Consider the following 26,897-nt stretch of genomic DNA (forward strand, 5'->3'; position numbering starts at 1 on the left):
TCAAGGCAGGACTAAGCATTATCTAGACCATCCCTGACAGGTTTTTGTATATCTTGCTCTTTAAAATCTCCAATGATGGAGATTCCACAACTTCCCTAGGCAATTTATTCCAGTGCTTAACCACTCTGACAGTTAAGAAGTTTTTCTGATGTCCATCCTAAACTGCCCTTGCTGCAATTTAAGCCCATTGCTTCTTGTCCTATCCTCAGATGTTAAGAACAACAATTTTTCTCCCTTCTCCTTATAAGAAGCTTTTACGTACTTGTAAAAGCAGCAAAGAGTCCTGTGGCACCTTATAGACTAACAGACGTATTGGAGCATGAGCTTTCGTGGGTGAATACTCCAATACGTCTGCTCCAATACGTCTGTTAGTCTATAAGGTGCCACAGGACTCTTTGCTGCTTTTACAGATCCAGACTAACACAGTTTACCCCTCTGATTTATGTGCTTGAAAACTATTATCATGTCCCCTCTGTCGTCTCTTCTCCAGACTAAACAAACCCAATTTTTTCAATCTTCCCTCATAGGTCATGTTTCCTAGACCTTTAATCATTGTGGTTGCTCTTCTCCAATTTGTCCACATCTTTCCTGAAATGTGGCGCCCAGAACTGGACACAATATTCCAGTTTATTTGGTTGGGGATTAGTCCTGCTTTGATCAGGGGATTTGGACTAGATGACCTCCTGAGGTCTCTTCCAACCCTGATATTCTATGAATTGAGGCCTAATCAGCACGGAGTAGAGCGGAAGAATTACTTCTCATGTCTTTCTTACAATACTCCTGCTAATACATCCCAGAATGATGTTTGCTTTTTTGTTTGTTTGTTTTTTTGCAACAGCGTTACATTGTTGACTCATATTTAGCTTGTGATCCACTATGACCCCCAGATCCCTTTCCGCAGTACTCCTTCCTAGGCAGTCATTTCCCATTTTGGATGTGTGCAACTGATTGTTCCTTCCTAAGTGCAGTACTTTGCATTTGTCCTCATTGAATTTCATCCTATTTACTTCAGACCATTTCTCCAGTTTGTCCAGATCATTTTGAATTTTAGTCCTATCCTCCAAAGCACTTGCAACCCCTCCCAGCTTGGTATCGTCCGCAAACTTTATAACTGTACTCTGTGCCATTATCTAAATCATTGATGAAGATATTGAACAGAACCAGACTCAGAACCGATCCCTGCGGGACCCCACTTGTTATGCCCTTCCAGCATGACCGTGAATCAGTGATAATTACTCTCTGGGAATGATTTTCCAACCAGTCATGCACCCACCTTTATAGTAGCTCCTTCTGGGTTGTATTTCCCTATTTTGTTTATGAGAAGGTCATGCAAGACCGTATCAAAAGCCTTACTAAAGTCAAGATATACCACATCTACCACTTCCTCCCCTATCTACAAGACTTGTTACCCTGACAAAGAAAGGGACATGAAGGGGCATACGAATGTTTAGCATATCTGGCACGTAAATATCTTGCAATGGCCGGCTACAAAGGTGCCTTGCAAATGCCTATTCTCACTTTCAGGTGACATTGTAAATAAGAAGCAGGCAGCATTATGTCCCGTAAATGTAAACAAACTTTTTTCTCTTAGCGATTGGCTGAACAAGAAGTAGGACTGAGTGGACTTGTAGGCTCTAAAGTTTTACATTGTTTTGTTTTCTGAGTGCAGTTATGTAACACAAAAAATCTACATTTGTAAGTTGCACTTTCATGATAAAGAGATTGCACTTCAGTACTTGTATGAGGTGAATTGAAAAATTATATTTTTACAGTGCAAATATTTGTAATAAAAAATATATAAAGTGAACACTGCAAATAGAAATCAATAGATTTTAAAATATAGAAAAACATCCAAAAAATTTTATAAATTTAAATAGGTAGGTATTCTATTGTTTAACAGTGCGATTAATAGTGCAATTAATCAAAGTTAATTTTTTTAAGTTAATCGCGTGAGTTAACTGCGATTAATCGACAGTTCTATTTCTAATGTAATATTTAAAGTGTCCGATAGGTTTCATGTCACTGCCTGGCATTACTAACAAATCCAAAATTCTCCAGTTTTAATAAAGCCTCTTTTCTTAAACATTGAATAATTGGGCATTTTACTGGAATCAATTATTTAAAATAGATTCAAAGAAAAGATTCAATCTCTATTTTTTCTCATTTGAAGCATGCTATTTATATTTCTGTTTTTTAGATCCTTATTTCAGCAGATGATGAAATGGAGGAGTCAGAAGTTGAAGAGGACCTACGGAGACTGACTAACTTAAAGCCTGTTAAGAAGAAGCATCGATTTGGGCTGCCTGTATGATGCATTCCTGACCTGTGTATTTGCAGGTTTCGTGGCATAATCATCTTGGTCAGTGGATTTTCACTTTGCAACAGCATTCCTTTTTTCTTACTAACAGTTACTCAGCAACAGGTCTGTGATTAGGATGCAGGTAGTTTGAAGCATTCCAGTTCAGTTGCACAACAGAAACACTGACCAAATATGCAAGAGCGTCTTTTCATCATTTATGGAAACACAGCATTGTGAGGGACCAGACACTAAAATTCTGGTTTGTATCGGACACTTCAGAGAAGACCACAGAAAAATGATTACTCAGTGTTGACTCACTTATGGTTCCTGTGGTGATTCAATGCAAGACATTCTGGAAAAAGGCATCGGGATTGACTAAGTGGAACCAGTGTGTTTCATTACTAAAACTGGCAATTGCAACATATTAATTCCTAGAGCAGAATAGTTTTATTGTTACAAGCTGTAACTTAATGTTATTTTTTTAAGTACATGTTTACTTCCTACAAGGTACCTATGGAACTAATAGGCAGAACAAAGATTTTTTTTCAAGTCTCCTCTAACCTATTTGACTATTTTATATTTAAGTTATATTTTCATACTGTTATATTTAAGGATTCTCTGTCAGAGAGAAGGACACTATTCCCTTTTTTGTGTGGAAAAAGATCAAAAGATTTGCAGTGAAGTTCTCATTCATCCTCGTCACTTGATTAAGATAAGGCAAATGATGTTTTCACAAAGGGAAAAGCTTTCTTTCACTGTTGAAACCACCAAATGTCAACTAGAAATGTAGCCCCAAGTGTGGTTTTGGCAACGTCGTTTAACAATAGTATTTTGTAAAATGGACATGTTCTCTGCATATTGGCGATATGCACTTTAGCAGATAAAGAAAACAAATTTTTATGATAGTTTCCTCATCTGTGAAATGAACTTCTAATGATGACTTCATCAATATTTGTCTCTTAAGAACTTGCAAGTCTCTGACCGTACCTCTCAACTATTCCAAAGGAGGCAGAACATTCTCTCTTTACATTCCTTATATGGGATCTAGCATACGAGACACTGATCTGATTAGAGCTCTTAGCACTACCTTAATACATATAATTCTTCCTCTGGGTTGCGTTTTTACTTAAGATTTTTTCCATTAAAATATAAATGTGTAATGTTGACCTTTAATAACAATACTTCATTTGAAGGCTTTAAAACATACTTCCCCAGTGTACACATTCCTTAATTCCTAAAAAAAAAAAGCCTATTTGTTTCTCCCTTTCTCTATTTGGAATAAAACTGAGAGGTACAGTGCACCTGTTACTACATCTAAGATGTCTGTGGCTTTCAGTGTCGTCTTTCCGTGGTTAATGAAAATATATCTGCTGGTGTTGAACCCTTGTAGGCATGTTTTCAGTGACCTCCTGTTCCTTTGTGTATTTCCCAAATGGTCGCTACTGTTCGGACAGCTTTCTTTGATTCAATTAAGCCTTGTGTAGGATGAGGTGATGTGCCAAAAAGATGGCAAAGATCAGAAATAAGTTGCAAATCTAGACATCAGATGTGTTCCAAGCCTTAAAAAAAACCAAACAAGTTCACTGGAAGACAGCTCAGAACTTTTTAAAGATTTTTTTAAATTTTGTATATATTTAGTAGGTCTTAATGGGGTATGTTATCAATACTGCTGAAGTGGGGTCGGTAGGCCTTCGGAAATACTGTGTACTCCCTTGCTCACCTTCACTATTCAGATATTTGTTTACTGTTTGGCTATTGAGGTAAACAAAATGTCCTGGGACTTCCTCCGTACACCTCAATCTGTCCAGCTGACTAAAAGGGACATTTTACCAAACCTGACATTTGAGCTAGCTAGAGCCCCTGATCACTGTTACTGTGTGCTAAAACATAATATTTGCAGTAAGTTAAATGTTAATGTTTTTCTTACAGTAAATCTAAAAACTAAGGAAAACAGACACTTGCCTAATTTGAGTTTCTCTGAAGTATGAAGTAAGGAAGTGTGTCTAATCAATTTATTAGCTTACATTTTCAGTAAATGTTTCAGCTTATTTGATTTACACCTTGTCTTGATTATTGTACAATCAGGCAGGTTCAACCTCTCCAGTACAGTAATTTAAGAAATTCACTTCAATGCACAGTATATCTAGTACAACTTTGCCACCCCCATAGGAATTAAGAACTAATCTCCTCTGTTCACAAACTTCAGTATTTTTAGTCAGGAGTTTGAGGGGATTTGCCTAGGCCTTGTTCTATTTGAGGTAATGAAATAAAACAGCTGATGCATTCTTTATTCCACCATATTATACTTACCTATCCACTTTAGTCATTAGGGATCATTTGAACAGCGCACAAATTATGAGCTTTATTTTTTTCCTTCTTGTGTTCAAATTATGCAGAATATCAAAATGAGCTTCATTTCTAGTGTCAAGTTTAGTCTGTGAACCATCAAATGGCCTTAATCATGTAAAATGAGCTTCTTTTGTACAGACCTCATATTTACTGTCCTAGTAAAGATGGCATAAAGCACCATAGAGCCGTTTTCTTCAGATTGTTTTAAGGGTAAAAATGCTTTTTTTCCCTCTTTTTTCCCTTAAGTGCTTCAATACCTCTGGGTCGAGGTTTATAGGTATTGTAACAGGACTTGTGACATAGTGAAATTCTATTAGCCAAAGACTCTTGAGTATTTCACATTCCCACAATCATAACATGGAAAATGAATACCTTTTATTAAAAAGGTTGTTTGAGCATTGTTTGATATAGTCTCCTCTTTTTAATACTGGACTCTTAAAGTTCCCCCAAGTGACAGCAAGAAGTTACATTTTTGCTCATTAGTTTTGATGAAGAAAAGGAAAATATTAAATTATTTCCCTGTTTGCAAAAGTCTTAAATGAAAAAAAATGAATTCATGCAGTAGTTACAAGTTTATACATTTTTTCTTTGAAGCCCAGACATGTAACATCTAGTGCTTCACTGTGTTTTGCTGTTAGATGGAGTATTTTGGCAGTACAGTTTAAGAGAAACTATTCCCTAATGAGTTCATATGATGATAATTTGAAGACCTGGCAGCACATATGTGATTCTCCTCCAAATGTTAGTCTGCTGTGGCAAATCCATCCTTTAGACAACTCACAATAGGTTTAATTCAGACTGTACTTATAAAAGGTAGTCATTATTCCATAATTTGTTTAATTAAAATAAGCTTGTGTATAAATAAATAAGACAGGGATTCTAACTTTAAATGTATGGTTGAGCAGAAATTAGAAATATTGGAGGTCAAGATTCACCACAACTTGTCAACCTTACAACACATGAATTGGTTATATCTGCGCTGTGACATGTCATCTAATATGTGGTCTTAAAGTTCTGGCTTTAATGCGTTCAGGTCCCCTTGTCTTTCTTTATGTAGTAAAATGCTGTATATTAATGTTGCTGGCTAAAATGTGCTATAGCTTTTCTTCAGGGAAAATTCATACTTTTTGAGTTGTGAACTTAACTAAAACAATGCAAAGTGTTCCAGAGGTCTTCTAACAAGTGTATGCACCGTTTCCAGCTGTGCCTGATGGGGAAAGGAATGTTCAGCCTTAGCAGTGAAGGGTTGAGTATCTTAAGGAATTTCTGCCATTGCTTGACTAACCCCAAGTCTGCAACTTGCTCTGCTTTTTGCAGCAGCAAACAGTAGTGAAAGTGAACAAATCCAGCCACATCAGGTCAAAGTAGATCTACAGCACAGCTGTGTAACCTTTTTTTAGACAATATTTAGTCTCCATTTCAATGACTGAAAATGACTACTACAGTTCTACAAAGTAAAACTACACCATCTTTAAAAAAGGGACTCTTTTTTGTAATTGGGTTTTTGTCTTGCTTGGGTGTGTCTCAAAGTGAACTTTGGGTTTATTTGTTCATAAGTAAATTGGGAGTAGAGCTTATGTCAGCAAACAATGACAAATCTGCTGCCCTCTGTTTGAACCATATTGTTTAATCAGTGGTGTTACATTAAAGTTTAAGGGTATATGATGTAAGGGTACTTACATTGTATAATGGTTTACAATAAAGTTTGACTTATTACAGATTTTTACATGTGTTCTGTGCTCCCTTATTATGTTAAAATGGATGTGCTTATTAGCTGTATTCAGTGTGCCTTTATGTTGATTACCTTCTGTTCTGGTATGCATTTTGTTATTTAGAGTTTAAGCACTGAACTTCAGATCTGCTGGTATTAGTTTTTGCTTCTGCATTGGGATTAGTTTCAGTATGTTGACACATTTCAAGATCCATTTTCCAAGGAGAGACAAGAGATGTTAGATTTCAAATTTTATTTATATTTGCAAATGTCGTACATATTTAAAATTTCTCTCAAAGAGTTGCACTTACAAGGTGCAAAGGTGGTTGTGCTACACAGATTTTGCCTTGAGTGTACACACACATAACATATCTATGTCATGAAATAATCAAAATGAATTTTTAGGTATACTCTCTGTGAAGACTTGCGTCTGGTTCTGCCCCTAAGCTGTCAGCAGCTAAAGTATCTATTGTAACAGACCTATGGACTTTAGACAGAAATCAGTCACTGGTATCAGAGGAATGCCCCACCTCTTGAACTTCAATCATGTTTTATTTGCTTCCACAGTGACCAGTGGTTCAGTCAGAGCTTTCCGGAGGCAAATTTCAATCTCTTATTGAAAATTTCTGACTAATTTGGCTCAATTTGTCTATCTGTCCCCTTGGCTCCACTTCGGAGGTTGATGCTCCTGCTGTGGCTGATGCTCCTGCAGGCTTCAGGAAGCAAACTCAGCAAAGAATGCCAAAAGATAAAAAGGAAAGAGCTCTCTCTTGCTTCATGCCTTTGTGTCCGGTTGAGGAGCTTGCCAGGCTGAGTGCAATTCCCCCTCATAGCATGCTGCAAGCAGGGTCACCGTGGCCCTCTTCCAATGACCAACGAAGAGCCAAGTAGGAATCAAGCAGCCAGAGGCAAGCAGATCCCCTGCCTCATCTCCAAGAAGGGAGTGAAGCCACAAGGTCAGCCACTAGATGGAAGATCATACCTAAGTCCCTAGAGCTGTACCAGCAATCATGCTTCTGATCTCTGCTGCCACCTCTCTAACGTCCCTCCTAGGGATTGACTACTGATAGCTCAGGCTGTAGCCTACAGGGAAAATACTCGTCCATGTGGGATCCCTGCCAGTGGTAGAGGCTCCTGGGGATTCCATTCTTGAACCCCAGTACTTTCTTTGAGAGATCCAGAAGGGACCTCTGTTGGAAAGACAAGATGACAACCCCAGCCTCTTTCAGGGCAAGATCACTAACCCCTTGGAAATATTTTTGGAGTGATCCCAGGGCCCAATTTCACTCCCCCCATCTGAAGCAGAATTATGGGGACAAACAAAATTAGTTAGGTTCCCTGCTCAACTTAATGGGGTGCCTCAGGGCATATCAATGCAGCAGAAACTAAGCCATAGATCTGTGCTGATTCCTCTGAACATGCACAAACACAAAAAGGTGGCGGGTGAGGAGAAGAAATCCTTCCTCTGTAGAGAAGGAAGGCCAGCAGTCTGAATCACAGTTAGAGATTCAAATAACAAATAGTTTAAAAAAAAAAAATCTAACCAGAAGATAGATACTTTCAGGCAGAGTCCTTGGAGTATTGTTGAACTGCTTTAGAGGGCTGTAGCTGCCATACACAAGTTATAGCCAAGATGCTGCATTGGAGGAGGGGTTCTCAACCTTTTTCTTTCTGAGCCCCCCAGCATGCTATAAAACCTCCATGGCCCACCTGTGCCACAACAACTGATTTTCTGCATATAAAAGCCAGGGTCAGCATTAGGGGGTAGAAAATGGCAATTGCTTGGGCCCCCATGCCACAGGGAGCCCCCCACGAAGCTAAGCGGCTTCAGCCCCAGGTGGTGGGGCTCAGGCTCTCAGGCTTCGGCTTTCTGCCATGGGCCCCAGTGAGTCTGATGCTGGCCCTGTTTGATGGATCCCCTGAAGCCTGCTCGCAGCCCCCCAGGGGACCCCAAACCCCTGGTTGAGAACCGCTGCATTAAAGGAATGGGGGATTTCCTGTCACACACAAGACTAGGAAAGCTTCAGACTTTGGCCCCACCTGCCATTCTGGGGTACCACACCTTCACATCCAGGCTGTTTTTCCCAGCTGGTGCTGCAGATTGGCATGTGTTGCCATGACCTCCACTTCCCCTCAGCCCAGGGGTCCATAACAAGGGAGACAGCAGCCCAGGTGTGGAAGAACAAGTAGGCAGTAAGGGACCTCTTAGTCTACTATTTACTATTATCTACCTCCTCAACATCTATTTTATAAGGCTAAAAGCGTTCTAGGTGTGCACCAGTCCAAATTCAACCTTGTGTCACTACTGAATGTGAACATGGCCCTTTCCTGGTGGTCAGGCATTCACCATTTCTAACTAGGAGATTTTTACCTGAAACAGTGGCCACTTTGCTATAAAGCCCTGGGCAGGTGTCACCTCCGCCCTTCCTCTGGGAATGAGAACTCTCTGGCAGCATCAGCCCAGCAACAACAACAAAATAAATTATAAAGTGCATTTAGCACTCTCTACTAGCTTTCACAAATAGTGGTGACATGGGCAGGTGGTATTGGAAGTATGGGCCCCTCTCACTGCCTAAGGGCTTCTCCCTGAAAAAGAGAGTGGGGACACATCTTTCATGCAGATAAGATGGGGCTTTTTATCACTGAGATAAGATGCTCAGGCTAATCAGTTACCAGCTCGTGGGAAATTTTATGGGAAGCTAAGGCTCAGAGCTGCTGGAAAAGTAAATTGATAATCCTGACTCTTGCCAGATTCTGTAGGAAAGAATTATAGGTCATGTGGAAATATGAAACAGTCCACAAAGTACAAGAGGGAATACCATTTTACAAGTGGTAGCTGGAATACATCCAGGGTGTTAGCACTAAGTCAACTGAGGGCAACTACTGACTTCACCTATCTGTATGACTCTCAGCCAGCCCCATCTGAAGTTAGCCTAGCACTAATTGGGGTGGCAGGGTAGAGGAAGGGGCAAATCTTTTTCAATTTTGGTCACAATGATGTCATTGGGCATTACCCAGAGGGGGTACTCTGTGGAGCTCCAGATGAATCACAGCTAGTTTTGTCCCATTCCCAATATCAAGCAACCCATGGTAATGTCAGGCCATGAATGAAACAACCCATCTGCTTCATCAAAATAATACTTCTCATTCCCCATCCTATTTCTAATCTCAGATCTGGTAACAGAGCAGGGTGCCATGTGACACATCTGAGCAAGTCCCTAAAGAAGGCTTATCTTCACTTTCCCATTTTTACCATTCTACAGGCATATTGTGCACTTACATCTGGATGGTAGGTTTTTTCCAAACTCCAACATTATTATTTGATCTGACAAGTGCTCCCAGAGCCTCTTCCACGATAGTGCTGATATTAATACTAGCTTTAAGGAAGAGGGAAACTCATTTCCATTCCTCTGCCTGGAAAATTCCCCTGATCAAACACAGAATGACATGATTGGAGTATCTTGGATTCATGACAAACACAGATATATGGTGCCAGGCACCTCAATCATAGGCTGCGCTAAGGCTGAATCCTATTAGGTATAAGGTGTCATCTCAGAAGAATGTCAACAGAAGATAAAGACGGCCATAAAGGAAAATGAGGTGGCTCAGAAACAAACTGACTACTTAGTGCAGCCTGTTGGGAATGCTGAACTCCTGCACAGACCTGCATCAGTGAACCAGAGTTCACATGAGACATGTTGGTCATCCAATGCTTAGCCAACGCCATTTTTCAGCAGAAGTGTTCTGAATACCTCACTGACCAGCAAAAGATGGATATTAATTATATAAATTCATCTTATTTAGAATGTCCATATTTAAAAGATGATCCTGCTTCCAACTCTGGACCTTAGCATGATGAACAGGAAAATTTGTTTATCTGAACATTTTCTTCCTTCCAATCAGAAGATCCACAGATCTGGCCACCCTACACACAAACAGATCACTGAGAATAGAGATGAAAATTGACATCCAAAGATTCACGTTTATTTTGTTAAGAAAACTTATCTCAATACTCAGAAGCAAGAGACACTGTTGTGCTTTTTCTTCTTAATGCAACCTGTAATTTAGGAAGTAGAATTGAATTATCCTGGCTAAGGAATCGGTCTCATCTGAAGGGAGCTTCAGGGGGCTGGGCATTCCTCTCTTGGCAGGGACTGGCAAAACTGGTTCTTCCCTCAAGCTACAAGAAGCCTGAAGTACCCATTGCATGGTGTCAAGTATCAGGGGGTAGCCATTTTAGTCTGTATCTACAAAAACAACAAGGAGTCTGGTGGCACCTTAAAGACTAACAGATTTATTTGGGCATAAGCTTTCGTGGGTAAAAACCACACTTCTTCGGATGCAGAGAGTGAAAGTTACAGATGCAGGCATTGTATACTGACACATGGAGAGAAGGGAGTTACTTCGCAAGTGGAGAACCAGTGTTGACAGGGCCAATTCAATCAGGGTGGATGTAGTCCACTCCCAATAATAGATGAGGACCTCTTCATCTATTATTGGGAGTGGACTACATCCACCCTGATTGAATTGGCCCTGTCAACACTGGTTCTCCACTTGCGAAGTAACTCCCTTCTCTCCATGTGTCAGTATACAATGCCTGCATCTGTAACTTTCACTCTATGCATCCGAAGAAGTGTGGTTTTTACCCACGAAAGCTTATGCCCAAATAAATCTGTTAGTCTTTAAGGTGCCACCAGACTCCTTGTTGTTTTTGAAGTACCCATTGTAACTGGTCTGTGGATCTTAATAGTTGAGAAAAGGAAACTGTCAGGTAAGCACAGATTTTCCTGTTTGGGTCTGGGTGGTGTAATTCCTAATGAGATTAAATAAGGTGTTTATCAAATTCAGAAACAAAACAATTTCTTTCATAGTGCAGGTTTTGAATTCTTAACTAGATCAGTTACTGCTTTCAATTATTAAAATTATATCACCATTTTTAATGTGATCTCAAACTCTGCTTTGGATAAATTGCATCAGTAAGGTCATGCATTCTGTTGATTTAAAAAAAAATCCTGGATTTAGTTTTCAAATCTCTTAATACGGTAAAACTGGAGTGGATTGATACCAGTTTTATTTTCCAATGTGGAATTACTTGATTCTAACAATGATGCAAAAGCTTAGGATTTGGAGGAATGGAAAGTCTTTATTATACTAAGCTGCTGATCTTTTTTTAAATAGATAATTGAGTGTTTATGATGCTATTAGTAATTCATTATTTCCAGGCAAAAAATTAACATAAAAGTCTCATTCTCTCACATGAAGAGTTTTAAATCTAAAATCCAGACAAAGGATATGGGAAAGGAATATGAATGGCAGGTAAAGTGGTGATTTGCCACATCTTGATGATTATACTATGTTGTTATAATGTTTTTATAATTAGTAAACAACAACAACAAGCACAGGCAGTTAAACTAAACAATATATGAACAAAGCTTGAGAAAAGACCAAATGAAATTGTCTTCAACTAAAGCTATTAGTAGTATTCCAGTAAATATCTATTTTATAGCAAAAGCATGTTTTTGTAGCATCACAGATTTGAACTTTGCATTTTAAAATTGCAAGTTGCAGATTTTATACTTTGGGTGTTTCTTACCTGCAGCTGATCCAAACACAGAGGTTAAATACTTTTTTTCCATCCTGAATATAATTTAACTTTAGTATAAATACAATACAATTCTACTAACCAGAATTAGAACACAATTTGAAATGATTTTTGCTATAACTTATAAATAAAAATTCTTCACTGAAAAATTAGGGACATCTTTTTAAAAGTAAGAGTTTGTGATTGCTGACAAAGTACAAAAATAGTTACCTACCCTGCTTTGTTATTTATCATTCTTACTTAACACTTAACTTCCCATTCTCTTCACTTGTGAGGATTCTAATTTTTTTAAATTCCTTCTAAAGAGAAAATACTAGCAGTCTTAAGAGCAAAGGAACATCAAGGAAATCAAGTTTTGACATTGGAAGAATTCTAATGATCAAATAATATCAAGTATTTGAAATGCAACAATAACAAAGAGAAAATATTAGGGCTGAGACCTAAGTAGAAAAGTAAGGTTATTTGGCATCGGATGTTGTCATACTCCTAATTGTAGGTTTTATAACACATGTTATGGTAACACTGGGAGAGTAAAAAACCAAACCCCCTCCAAATTTGTTTGTCAGCCTTCCCATCAGACGCATTTACAGAGTCAGAAAAGAGTCCCTAACAAAGCATTGCCTTTTAAAGTTATAAATAGAGCCCCAGCAGGTTCCCCTGGAAGAACTATTTGTTATAGTAGAGTGGACTGAGCTTCCATCCACTCAGTTTCACTACTGCAGCTGTCTCCTCTTGTCAGTTCTGAGCTTCATCTAGCTCCAGCCAGGCAGGCAGGTCAGTAAATTCTACAAACCCCAGTCATCTCTAAGAATAAACCTTTCAAAACAGCAGCCTGTGTCAACCTGAATCATTCTGGGATCTGGTTTGGGAAAATGACCCAGCTAATGACTTCATGTTAATGGTCTATATAAGTCAAGAGAAAACCAGGCTTCTGCAGAGTGCACTCGGAGCTGATCCAAGGGAAAAACTGCCTCCGAGAGGAGTAATATTGAGTGAGCACCCCAGCTATGTCGCAGGTATGGAAGGATATTAAGTTGGCTGGTGTGTTGCACCACATCTGACAATTATTGCACTATTTAATGATTCTTCTGGTTAAGTAGTTTGACAGTTAATGCTTTGTTAACCCTAGTGTTACTGAAAATTTTCTCAAATCATTGATTTTGCTAGTGACCAAAAAGCAACTTCTCCTATACTGGAATGACTGCAAATTAACATAACAATGTAAGCTATACTTTTTAGCTTAAACCACATTTGTTGAAAAGGAAAGATTTTTTTTTCTCTAGATTGTGCAGATATGGTGATAGATTTAAATGTAAAGGTGATTCCTGTTTTGCTTTTAGGCTAATCCCAAAGGCTATGAAATGTGTAAATGTGGGATTTTAGTTTATAGGTTTAACTTTTTGTTTCTTGCTCTATCTCCTTGAGGAAGAGAATTCCTTGAAGTGTACTGTTCCCTATGTAAAATGAGGCTTCATTTTAACAAAATACAGAAAAGCAATGAGTATGAAGGACTAAAAATTCTAAACAAAAGATAAAATAGATGTTTAAGACCCAAAGTCCTCACTTAACTTCAAATGTACCATGTAACCAATAGGTTAAAATCGTTCTCCAACTCCCCACCCCTATGCATTTTAAAGTATGTCTAAGAGTGGCTCAATTTCAAGATTGCTATGAATGTATAAAGAACCCAAAGAATGTATACTTGCATACAGATTTCCTAATGGACAGTGTTTTGTGACAGAGCTGAGACGGTAAGAAAGCTTTATAGGAGCAATACCGCAAGGCTAGAGAAAAGAATCTTAAGAAGCATTAGGAAAAAATTCAGTTCTGCTTATTCTCTTTATTCCAAGTGAAACAGACTTGAAGGCAATGTTGGAGATCTTGTAAACTAACACTTTGTGCTATTGACAATTGGAGATAAACCAAGGCTGGATTGTTGTGCCTACTAAGAATAGTTTCTGGCTAAGATCCTGTCACTTGTGACTGGCAAGCAATTGAAAATAGTTCTACTCTCTGCCACTCACAATAATACCCGGAGTGCCAGCAGGCCTGAAAGCTTCTTTTCTTAGGCTGTCTTCACCGCCAAAAAAGGTATGTTTACTGCAGGATAACTAATGTTCTTTAGCTCGCCTGCTGTAAATTCCTATTGGAGACAAGGCATGGTAGCTTTTACCACGAGATCAACTACAGGTTGTGGGGGAGTGGGAGGGGAAGAGTTGGTTTTACCAACCTACCACATGGTAAAAACTACAGGTGCGTTACTACACTAGGGTTTTACAGTGGGATAGCTAATGCACATTCATTACCCTGCTGTCAACACACACCATTTTTGGCAGTAAAGACAAAGCCTTAGAGTTAATAATTTCTGCCATGGTAAGTTAGGAAATCCTGGTGCCTGGCATTTAAGATTTAAGAAGGGATTCCGCAGGTTTCATGCTCACTCTGTTCATGAAACCAGTTTCCCCCTGTTCTGGTTTAGAACCTGCACCCACACTAAAAGGCCTGTGTATTACTCTCTTTGTTGTCCAGTTGTGGGGCTGTGAGGTATAGAAATAATTTACACTGCATGACAAATACCAATACAGACATGCACATAAAACCTGTGCCTATAGTAGATACTTAGCCTCTCTCTTGAATAATCAGTTAACAAATGGCACTAACCATTTGCTGAGAAACTCTGTTAAAAGGATTTTTTTTTTTTTTAATTTTTATGCCTTTGCTTTCTTTGGCTGCTGTATAACATTTTCCCCAGAGGCCTTGAGGACATTTTGGTTCCCACAGTAAATTTCAGTGACATTGATCGCAGGCTATGCTGAGGCATTCTTCTGTGTTTGTAGCCAAGAGAGAATATGCAAGAGTCTCCAGTACAACCAACTTTCCCACTGCCAAAAGTCATGAGCGTGGATGCTACTTGGAACAGACTATTGAAATCATTCTCACGCTTGGGATCAAGAGAATCCATTCCCCTGAATTACCTGGTCTCTTTTTTTGGTCCCCAATCTCTAGAAATTCATCCATTGTCCCCCTTTCACCAAAATAAGTTCTCTGTAGTCAGTCAGCAATGACTGACTAAAGTTAAAATAAGGAAAGAGGATATAGCTACAGTGTGTCAGGCTTTTGGTGCTCAAATAATACACAACTACTCTTAAATCAAACACTTTGGCTATTGTTTTTAATACTTCAATTGCTTCTCTTGTGAGGATGGGGTTGGACTAATTGAATTGCATGCCTGTATGTTAGTTATCACTGTGCACTCCATGCCAGAAGGGAGTGGTGGCATCATGTTTGTCATTCCTTGAAATAGCACCCTGAAGGCAAGACTTTCAGGAATGGTGTGTGTGTGACTGGCTGACACTGACCAATGTGTCATTCCTACAACTTCCTCTTTTGACGGTGATGCATTCAGCTATTACCATGCTCATTGGCTAGAAGAAGTCTAGGTAGAAAAATCAGATCTGTACAACGTACAGTACTTTCAAAAATATGGTAAATGGCAACCCTCAGTTACAACTGTTTCTGCTGTAGGACTTGAGATTTTATTCATCATTTATTTATTCACTCCAGATTATGAATTAAGACACGTAAATATGCTCAGAACCTGTAGCCAATACCACTGATTGCTTGGTTTTCACTACTAAATTATACAAACTCTCTGGTAAGGCAAAAGAAGAGATTGGATGGGAAAGAGAGAGCTTTTAGTTACCAAAAGACTAATAATTTTATGGACAATTTTATATTTAATCTGGATCAATGAAGTCCAACCAGAAGTTTTCTCCAAAATATTATTGATTCACAAGTCAGTAGAAAGATGCATGAAACAAATTCTAGAGAAATAAATAATGAACACTTAGAAAGTTTAGACTCAGGGTATGTCTTCACTGCGGAGTTATCCCAAACTCTTACTTTGGTGCTGCCCCTAATCTCCACACACACAAACCTCTGACCAACATTTTAGTGGTGCTTTCAACCCAGTGTAGGTGCCCCATCTTGGGCTGCAGGCCAAAGCCCCAGTGAGGCTTTGCCTTGGGTTGATAAGCTACCCACTTTGCAGTGAAGATATAGGCTAAGGGCATGTCTACACTTACCTCCGGAGCGATCGATCCAGCGGGGGTAGATTTATCGCGTCTAGTGAAGATGCAATAAATCGACCGCTGAGCGCTCTCCTGTCAACTCCGGTACTCCACCAGAGTGAGAGGTGCAGGTGGAGTCGACGGGGGAGCATCAGCAGTCGACCTACCACAGTGAAGACACCACAGTATGTAGATCTAAGTACATTGACTTCAGCTACGTTATTCACGTAGCTGAAGTTGTGTAACTTATATCGATTCTCCCACCCCCACCCTGTGTAGACCAGGCCTAAATCACTGGAGTGCTTGGTAGTCTTCCAATATCTTCCCACAATTCCCCCCATGTGCCCAGAAGGACGGAAAAGTTCTCCCAGAATTTACTGGGAAAGAATCATAGAGCAGCTCAGTTTACTGCAGTGCTAAGAACTATGTGAGATGACCCTGGAAGTCCTAGCAACACACCTGGGTAAGTGTGGCATCAGTGTAACTACACTAACTCAGTTTGCAGGATGGCTGCTCACACCAGCTCTAGACTAAATTGGGTGCTCAGACCCAGGTGCTGATCACCTGAGTTAACTCTGCAGTGAAGAGTCTGATGCCTACATCAGATTTTACCACAATGTTTTGAACCATTCCAACTTTGTCAGTTGGTATGTTGACACTCCTGGACATCTTTCCCTCAGCATAATAGATTAATGGATATGTCTTCATACTTAAAAAGCAACAGAGGGTCCTGTGGCACCTTTGAGACTAACAGAAGTACTGGGAGCATAAGCTTTCGTGGGTAAGAACCTCACTTCTTGCATCTGAAGAAGTGAGGTTCTTACCCACGAAAGCTTATGCTCCCAGTACTTCTGTTAGTCTCAAAGGTGCCACAGGACCCTCTGTTGCTTTTTACAGATTCAGACTAACACGGCTACCCCTCTGATACTTGTCTTCATACTTGTAAGTCGAGATCTAGATTCCTCTATTTCTTCTCCTCTTTACTTCCCAAACCTAGACTCAGGTTCCTTAACTACCAGTTTGGTCTTTAGGCGCAAGGCAAAATTTGGTATATATGATTATAAACCACTTCTACTCCATCTTTCAAAAGTTACGTCATCTCAAGATAATTATAATGTAAAAATGGTTCTCGGGTTACTAGGGCAAGTGTTTTCAACATCTAGTTCAGGAAGATGAATGTTTTGGTAGCACATTTTTTTTCTTCTTTGCCATCTGTGGGCAATGTAGCTGCCTACTGTTATCTGTATGTGCTGTACAAGGCCGCTGATCATTAGTGTGTACAATATAGTGTAGGTATAGATGGAATACGGAGTACGTGTTAGATAACAGTTCTATATGTTGCAACTTTGTCTCCTATATGTTCTGTAACTTGAAATACTGACATCTCCCCATCTGTCAATATTTTTAGGCAGCCCCCGTGAAAAAGAAGCGTCCTCCAGTGAAGGAGGAAGATCTCAAAGGGGCTAGAGGAAAGCTCTCCACCAACCAGCAAATTAAATCCAAAACCTACCAAGTCATGAAGCAATGTGGTAAATCTCTTATCTGTTTACAGTACTACAAATGCTAAAGCAATCTTCAAAGTAAAACTTGAATTTAACTGATAATCCCAGCTGAAGTGCAAGCTCTCTAAAGAACAGCCAAACTAGTTTCATTCAGGCAATCTCCATCTGTGTACAGCAAAAAGAAATTTTTCTAATAATAAATGGAGCTTATTCATGTCTCCAAGGAGTACAGTATATGCATTAAGGCACATAAATGTAAAGCTGGCAGAACCCTCCGCTGAAATGCAGGCGCGATAATGCTCATATATTTTGCCCTGGTTGTGTGGATCACCTGATAGGAAGGGCAGGAATTGGTCTGCTTCCCACCCTTCTTCCACCTATGAGGTGAAAGGCTCTGCAGCAAAGTGAGCCTCTGCCTCCAGACTATACTGACTGAGCATTACAGGCTGTGAAGTACTGCCATGGATTTGACTTCCGGAACATGGGATAACCACGTTCTTACTCCCTAATTAATGTCTGTGTGTCTTCCTTGAATAAGCATTGAGTTTAAAAATGAGTCAGGACTAGAGCATTTGATCCTATGTTAGGAGATGCCTGGGATGTCAGGGGAATATATTAGCTGTGCTTGGACTACAGGACATAAACAGGGAGAAAGAAGAGAAATTTCTGATTGATTGAAATCTCTCTCACCTGGTGCTCATGGTTTGTCACTTTTTTTTAGGATTGGGGGATCATGAGGAAAGATGGGGTTTAAATTTGAAATCCCATACTCCGAATTTAAAACTCTGTTTTGAAAGCTTCAAATGTAGCTGCAGGGAATCTCTCCTCAGAGGGAAAAGTTAAAGATACTGGCCAAGATGTTTGGCAATTGGACTACACTGCCTTTGAGAGTCTGCAACATTATTCAGAACAATAGCTCTATTCTATAGCGTTGAGCAATCCAACTGTGTGTGGTGCAAACCCACACATTTTGTACCACTGAGTACACTTGACAGGTCCTGAATTTCCATGCATTTGAATGGGGTGATGTATTTCATCACAGAAAAAGTACATGTTCCAGCAGCACAGCTATTATTGGCATAAATCTTTAACTGATTGTCTCCTTTTGTTCTTCATTTTCAAGAACAAGAGGGCTCTGTGGCACCTTCCATATTCAGTCGAGATCGGACAGGAGTTGAAACAGCCTTTGAGAAGCCTAAAGAAGAACCACCGAAGAGTGTCTTTGGCTGATAACCAAGTTTAACCTGTGTGACAAAGATTCCTAATGTAACACTTAATCCCAAATTGCTGTCGCTTATACTAAACTTATTGCTGCACTAGTAAATCACTTTCAAATTAGTCATTAATTAGGAGGACTCATTTTGTAGGCTACAACTTCCTTTTATAAGTTTAAGTATTTTCTTTCTATATTGTACATGCTGTAATGGTTTCAATAAGAACCTGGTCACTGGACACAGGCTGGCATAGTAATGACCAATTTCTACTTAAATGACGTATGTGTTTTTTTAAGACTTCTGTTCCAGAGCTGTGATCTAGTTCAATTTTCGATATAATCTTAAGTGCAAAAAAACTAAAATAAATGAGTGATATGGATTTGATTTCAGTACAATTCCTTCTAACTGTAAATGTTTTTATACTATTGCTATTTTCACAGTTGACCACGTAATTTTGCAAAAACATGATAAAAGACTTCATTTTTATCTGTATTTTTTTCCTGATATTTTCCTGTACTTCTGCTTGCCACACTTTACTTAAGGATTATGGTGAGTAGGATGGGTTATTTACTGCTAATGAGTGAGATGCAACCATGTCAAATTGAATACCACACATCCACAACTCTAGAGAGCATTGTGCAGAGCATTAGGGTCAATTTGTACAGAGCTGAATCAAATTGAAAAGGATTGGATGCCCCAGTCATGTACAGAACACTGAATATGGGGATGCAAGAGAGGGAAGGATGATTCAGTGGTTGGAGTGCTAGCATAGAACCCCGGACATCCAGATTAAATTCTTTGCTCTGCCACCAGCTTCCTGTGTGACCTTGGGAAAGTCACATACTCTGCCTGTGGTTCTGTTCACTCCCATTTGTAAAATGGGCGTAATAGCACTGCCCTACTTCACTGGGTGGGATGAGGATAAATACATTAAAAGCTAGGAATGTCTACAGTGATGAGGGCTATACAGGACCTAAGCTAGAGGCTTTATGGATTTTAGAACTATTTAAAAACTATGGAGACAGACAGATACATTAGGTTCCATGCAGCATTACAAAACAGTGCACTGAAAATGGGACTTACACCAACATGGCTGTCAAGCTGTGGCACCTGAAAAGATATTTAAAAAAGAATGAGTGAGGTTTTAACTCATATTGCAACACCTCTATAAATTGATCTAGAATAAGTCTCCTTCCCTATATGTGCAACTTGTCTGCACCAAAATCTTTCAGAATGGCACAGCTATTGCTACTCAGATGAGTTGTGACACACACACACACACACACGGCAGCAGGTGTTCTCAAAGCAGACAAGCTACATCTAAAGTCAAAAGTTCTTGTTCTAGGAATACTAGAATAATACATTACATGCTACTGTGCTATTTTTGGCTAAAATAAGAGTTTGACGTAACTTTGAACCAAACCAAGTTTTTCTAAGGCTCAGAATATTCAATACATTTTTTCTAGCCTTTATTTTTCACTTTTATAAAACTGCATTGGTTAGCTTTCGATTCCAACCAGATCGAAGGAGCCAAATGGCTTGAGGTTTTCCTCTGGGTATTTCCAGCCTGACTAGAATTAAAAAAAAAAAAAAAAAAAAAAAAATCTGTCTAGAGAACTTGTTCATGCGAGGAGATTTCCAGATCATTTAACCTTGTGAGATCCCCACATCCTTTTTTCTAAAAAGGATTATACTTAATCTTCTATGAAATATAAAACTTGCCTGTTGAACTGTCCATTCAGCTGACAAACACTTATGGGGGATTTTTATTACTTTTTTTCCCTTGCACATGCATGGGCTTTTCTAAAGAGAATTTCCACAATTTCAAGTAGACGAATGAAAACACAGAGAGAACTGCTGACAGGGCATTATCTCGGAAAGCACCTTTCCTTCATTTTATGATTCAGGAACATTTTGTAAAGTTCATCTCTCCCTCCCCGCCCCCCTCGCCCTCAACATCTGAAAACTAGGGAGAATTCTGAGGATACTTAGGGCAAGGCTACACTACAATGCTACATCAGCACAGCTGCCCTGCCGTAGCGTGTCTGCTGAAGACACACTATGCTGATGGGAGAGCGTCTCCTGCCAACATAGCACCGGGTGGACAGTGCAAAACTTGTGTTGCTTGAGGTGGGAGTGGGCTTTTTCACACCCCTGAGCGACATAAGTTATATCAACTTAAGCTATAGTGTAGACCTGCCCTTAGTGTTTTAAAAGAGGGGAATAGTGTTTTAATTTGCCTGCTTTCCTGTATGGGGATCATAAGAGATGGAATTGCTGCAGGTCACAACTCAAGTTATCCAGTTCCCTTCATTAATAATGTTAAGATAAGCTGGTGAATTGTTAGGCTCTTTTCTTACTCTTTATAAAAACTAAACAAATACTTCCTGATGGATCCTGCAGAAAAGCCTAAGATGGCTCTAAGTAGGTACACCTCTAGCCCGATATAACACAGTAAAGCAGTGCTCCGGGGGGGCGGGGCTGCACACTCCGGTGGATCAAAGCAAGTTCGATATAATGTGGTTTCACCTATAACGCGGTAAGATTTTTTGGCTCTAGAGGACAGCGTTATATTGAGGTAGAGGTGTATTTAGAAAGTGGCCCAGAGAATACATGTGATTTTAGAGAAACTTCCACACACATGAACCTCTTAATCATTTTCTCTTTTTATCCTCTCATATAATATGAAAGCAAGGAGTCACCAGGTGAAACTAAAGCAATTAACTGAAAACAAATACAAGGTAATACTGTAGTACTTCATGTTGTTTACAGTCAACCTGTGGAATTCACTGCTCCACTGAGCCAAATTTTATAGCGGAATTTTTAAAAAAAGAAGTGGAATGGTTAACAATTAAGAATACTATTGCCAGCTAGAAACACAGAGTATGATAATTTTACTTCCTGGCATAAGACTGCCTGAAGGGTTTAAGAAGAAATTTCCACTCCCACATACAGTACAGCTTTGTACAAATGGTTAGGTACATTTACAGGAAGTTTGATGCCTTTTTAAATTGAAGATAAAACCTATCAAATGGAAACTGTGAGGTTTTTTTGCTTTAGAAGTTTTAAAACCATGGTAGAATCAGCATGCACTGCACTTGTCTCACCCTCAAGAAACCGAAGGACAAAGTGCTCCCTTCAACTTGGCACCGTGTGGACATGGTGCTGGGCATGCTCTCCCCCTACGGCTATGCCAGTGCACCCTGCAACACGCCACCTTTTCCAATGGGCAAAATTCTCCCTAGGAACTAGGGGAAATGATCAAACTTCTTGTCCTCTGTTTCTAGAGATAAGAAATGAAGCTGACTTGCTACTGAGCTCTGCCAAAATGTCCGGTAAAAATTACCATTAAATGGCAGTCTTTATCAGTAGTAGTACAACTCTCTTATCCAAGCTGAGCAGTCTAACCAATTAATTACCCGAACTACTCAACTTGGCATTATAAAGAAATGGTGCTACCATGGAATTACTGTGACAGAGACGGCGATGGTACAGATCATATACACTTGATACCGCAAACTACCCCATATCAGTTCTTTGGCTCTCTGTCTAGGGTACTAGATGCTCCTCTGTGGATCCATTCGACACTGGAAAAGCAGATGAAAGGAGTACTGTGCAGTGGCACCCAGGTCATCCCCAGTGATCATAAAGGAGGAACAAGCAATAAGAGAACCAGCTGGCTGCAAGCTAGTTGACACGTGGCAAAGGAGCAAGAAGCACTCATAGAAAGCCAGATAACATACAGGACATATAAGCACCAGGCAGCTCTAGATGCCAACAAAGAAAGGGGTCATGGAAGAGACTTTGGAGGCTGCTTAGACCCCTGAGATTACAGAATGAGGCCAAAGTACATGCCATCCACTTCTGGCCACCTCTCTTAAGGACCACATTTCTATCTGTGTACATGATAAATAACTTTAGCCAGGCTAGCCAGAAACTTCCAGTGTCTGGAAGGTATGATAGGTTGGATGCTAATCAGCTGTTTATTTGTAAAACAGGTAAGATGTAGCATGTGGCGTACTACTGTAACAATTGGGTCAGGATTCTAGCTGAGTACTGTGCATTAGCATCAGGTGCTCATGACAGAAGCCTGGGGGATACCCATGGGAGAAGATAACAGCCCCAGTACAGCAGAAGTCTGGAGCAGAGGTCACACACTATGTTTAATAAAGAGCTCCTTACTAGGCCTTGCCTGATTCTTCACCACTGATGAAATAGTGCCAATTTCTTATCAAATTAAAAATGGGTATGAGAGAATAAATACATTCTCTGCCTCTATTAAAACAATCCTAATAATGGAAAAGAGTAAAGTAATCCTACAGCTATATTCCTATGAAAATATAATCATGACCGCCTCGTCGTCCGGCTACACCAGAAGAACTACAGGATGTGGTTTAATCAGGCCACAACTTTATTAGATGTCTGGGACTACCTCGCAGACATGTGTGCAGTGCAGGTAACTCCATGATCATTTCAATATCTACTCAGTGGCTTCTGCTTTTTCCACCCTGGTCCCCAGCCAACCTGCTGCTGGGGCCTTGCCATCCCCCTCTTGAAGGCGGATTAAGGTGGGCTATCAAGAAAAGAGGAATTGGCTGCCTGCTGTGCCAGTCATAGAAGCCCCGAACCCCCCTGTTCCACTTCTTTAACAAACACCACCTTAAGTCCTTCTCTAAGCCACTTATCTGGGCACTATATCCATTTCCTAGAGAGTACCTGCACTGGACATCCGCTGCAAGGAGGTGCTAGCAATTAGCTTGACTGCCTCCTCCCCAACGCAACAGACATCTAATGCCCCCTTTAATGTCTGCCAAAAACATGTCTGCATCCGAGTCTGACAGGTGAACCCCATCCTCCCAAAATAACTCTGGTGCCCCATTTGCTAGGTCAGGATGCAAAGTTACTGAACTTCCTATGACCCCCATGAATTTGGCCTCCTCCCTATTCACATATCTCCTAGCCTTGTCCATCTGGGGCAGAAGGGCGGGGCTTCACAGCTCCCCTCCAGGCCATTCATTGCAATGTATCTGACAATACAATTTTTACTCCTGGAAAAAGTTCCAAGATCTGCCTCAAGTCCATCTTTTTGCAAATTCCCAAATCATTTTCCCCGAGATGCACCACAATTATATCAGGTGCCTACTGATGTACAGCAGTGACATCAGCTGGTCCCATAACATGCCCCCTTTTCTGTGCCAACTCAGGACTGCTTCACTGAGCCCCAGCTGCGAACCCTTGGGCAACTTGGATGCCCGCCTATGTGCCACATAAACAATACTGTGCCCACAGACCCATACCATTGTCTGCATAGCCCTTCTTCCCACCTTTGGAATGAAAATACAACAAGTTAACACTGATTCCCACCTGGGATCTCATATACGGTCTGTAGGTTTCCAAATGCCAATGCCCAATTGCCTCAACCCTCATACCCAGCTGTGCTGCTGCTGTTGCCACCCGGATCCTGAATGAGTTGAAACCAAATTCCTCGTCTGGCAGCCCCAACCTCATCAGACCCCGTCTCAATAGCATAACAAACTGGTATGTTGTGAGAGGACTTCCGTCACCATGCATGAAGAGGGATCCATCCATCCCTCTCCAGTCATATCGCCATTCATGCCCTCAAAGCCTCCATGGGGCAGACCCCAGTCTCGCCATGCTCCCCTAGGATAATGGAGTCACCTTGGCCTCCCTATCAATCTTTGACTTTTGCAAGTTTTGTATCACTGCTTGCCCCACCAGTGTACATCCTGCAGTTCCAAAGCCCTTCCAATAGAGTCCCTACAGTACTCAGGTACTAGCTCGCTGATCCTGAAAGTGCCAAAAAATGCTGCCCTGAACAAGGACACCTCCTGTCCACTATGACATCTGTTTCCCAGCACCTGCACCAGAGCCTAAAGCATGTTAACTGTGATGGGACATCATGTATCCTCCCTCAGGCCATTGGTTCACGATGACCCCACCAAAGAAACCATCAAACTAAGAAGCTGCTGCAAGGATCTGGGTAACTGTTTAATCTACTGACAAACATAATGGCCGATGGTCAATTGGACATTGTTGACACCATTTCAGGGGTTGCTAATCCACCGTCCCAGCGCTGCCAGCAGCTGGAAAAACGTGAAACCCCCACACCTCGTCCCATAGCCCGATTGCTACATGGGGGGATGGGGGGAGCTATGTTCCCTCCTCTCCCCCTTCTTCCTATGATAGGTGCTGGAACTAGGGGTGCTGGGGGTGCTGTCGCATCCCCTGGCTTGAACTGGTTTCCATGATATACAGGGTCTACAGTTTGGTTCATTGGCTCTCATCACCTCCACTGTACAGATTGTTCCAGCACCCTGTCCCTATACAGTACTTGGGTGATCAGACCTGGCGCTGAGCTATCTTGCTAACTGACCCTTTCTGCTGCTACTCTCCTGCCTCTCCCTCTCTAGACTTGGGGTGGGGGAGGATTTTCCCCTCCATTTCCCCCTCTCACCCAATGTGATTCCAGGCCAACTGGCAGAGTCCTCTGGTCTCTGCTGCTGCTCTACCTAGTCTGGGAAAAACAGGCTTCGCCCACACTCTGACCACTTCTGCATTTGCTATAGCATCTGCCTTTGTCTCCCCCCCCCCCCCTCAAGTGATATATCCCTTCCCCCACTTAGGGAGCGGTGCTGTCACTTCGGGTAAACAACTTTTTCCGGCCATTGTTTGTTTGAACTTGCTGGTTTCCTATTTAACTAAATGTAAACGTCAAACCTACTGTGAGGTTACTAAGGTGGGGTATTAGCTTTTTCTGAGCTGGAACTTTAGTTTTTCAATATGGATAGTGTCTTGTTTTATGCTTTGTTGGCATCTATTGCAACTACTACAAATGCTGAATTTGTGGTAGCACAATTCAGGATCATCAAGGTAGGTAATGGTTATTTTAAAGTCGGGTCAATTGTTTTATGTGAGATGGAACTACCGTAGTTGACGATATATATATTCCCGAAGAAAGATTTATGCTGTACGAAAATTACTGAGAGTGTCAGAGTTCAAGAAGCTGCCACCTAGTCTGACCTCCTGCACATCGCAGGCCACTAAACCCCACACAGTTATCCCTGTATTGAGCCCAATAACCTGGATTAGACTAAAGTATTACAGCCCTCACGAGACTCAATTACTGTGGGCAGAAAATAGGAATGATTTGTAGTGCACCAATACCCAAAGCCCCTGCAATAGCAGGCAATTGATTTAATGAGCTATACCCAGATAACCCTAGCAAGCAACCTGCACCCCATGCTGCAGGATGCCAAAAACAATACGCCCAAACAAACCCAAGGTCCCTGCCAATCCTGCACTTGGGTGGGAAAATCTTTCCTGGCCCCAAAAAGATGATCAGCAACACTGAGTTTGTGAGCAAGACCCACCAGCCAGGGTTCAGACATATTTTTCTGCACAGCCGGAAAGCACCAACCCACCCCATTTGGTGTCCTATCTTCAGCCATAGCCACCTATGATGTTTCAGAGAAAGGAGGGAGAAAAGGTACATCAGGGTGAAATTTTTCCTTCCTGACTCATACAAGTGAACTGCTGATGTACCAAGCATTAAATTTAGGAACAAAAGACATGGGACTGAAAGGGAACCCCCAGGCCTTGGGAGCCCAGCTGCCTGTCCCTGCAGGCAACCCTGTCATACAATCCCACTCAAATGAGTATCAAGATCTATTTTTAAATTATTTAGGTTGTTTGCCCCCTTTACTCCCTGTTCCAGAACCTCACTTCTCTGATGTTTAGTAGCACCTTCTAAGTTCCAGCCTATATTTATTCATGGCTAGATTATACCATTTGTTGTACCAACATTTTCCTATAAACTTAATTAGTTTTTCTCCCTCTTTGATGTTTACCATCTGCCCTCCGCCCGCCATGTATTTATAAAGAGCAATCATATTCCCTTTCAGCCTTCTTTTTGCTAGGCTAAACAAGCCAAGTTCTTTTAGTCCTCTATCGTAAGACAAGCCTTCCATTCTCCCGATCATCTTAGTAGCCCTTCTCTGCACCTGGTTCAGTTTGAATTCATCTTTCTTTAACATGTGTGTCCAGAACTGTACATGGTATTCCAGTGGAATGTGAAGGATATTTTTAATATATCCTGCATTTCAAACACCACTGGGATGAAACATATGCTT

General features: G+C 40.7%; 2 protein-coding genes across 2 annotated transcripts in view; both read left to right on the forward strand.

Moving 5' to 3' along the window:
* The window catches only part of STIMATE (STIM activating enhancer), a 111,734-nt gene extending 94,174 nt beyond the window's left edge, over positions 1 to 17,560 (forward strand). Inside the window, exons 8-9 of the mRNA XM_005310144.5 lie at positions 2,198 to 2,359; positions 17,440 to 17,560. Coding sequence (XP_005310201.1) covers positions 2,198 to 2,311 — 114 coding nt within the window. The 3' untranslated portion in view covers positions 2,312 to 2,359; positions 17,440 to 17,560. The remainder of the gene's footprint in view (positions 1 to 2,197; positions 2,360 to 17,439) is intronic.
* MUSTN1 (musculoskeletal, embryonic nuclear protein 1) lies at positions 12,600 to 19,233 on the forward strand. The gene is made up of 3 exons (XM_005310145.4): positions 12,600 to 12,977; positions 17,440 to 17,560; positions 18,657 to 19,233. Exons 1-3 carry the CDS (start codon positions 12,969 to 12,971, stop codon positions 18,761 to 18,763), a joined length of 237 nt encoding a protein of 78 aa, XP_005310202.1. The 5' UTR covers positions 12,600 to 12,968; the 3' UTR covers positions 18,764 to 19,233.
* The last annotated feature ends 7,664 nt before the right edge of the window (positions 19,234 to 26,897 follow it).

The sequence above is a fragment of the Chrysemys picta genome, chromosome 7, assembly GCF_011386835.1.
Source record: "Chrysemys picta bellii isolate R12L10 chromosome 7, ASM1138683v2, whole genome shotgun sequence".
In the NCBI taxonomy this organism is placed as follows: Eukaryota; Metazoa; Chordata; order Testudines; family Emydidae; genus Chrysemys; species Chrysemys picta.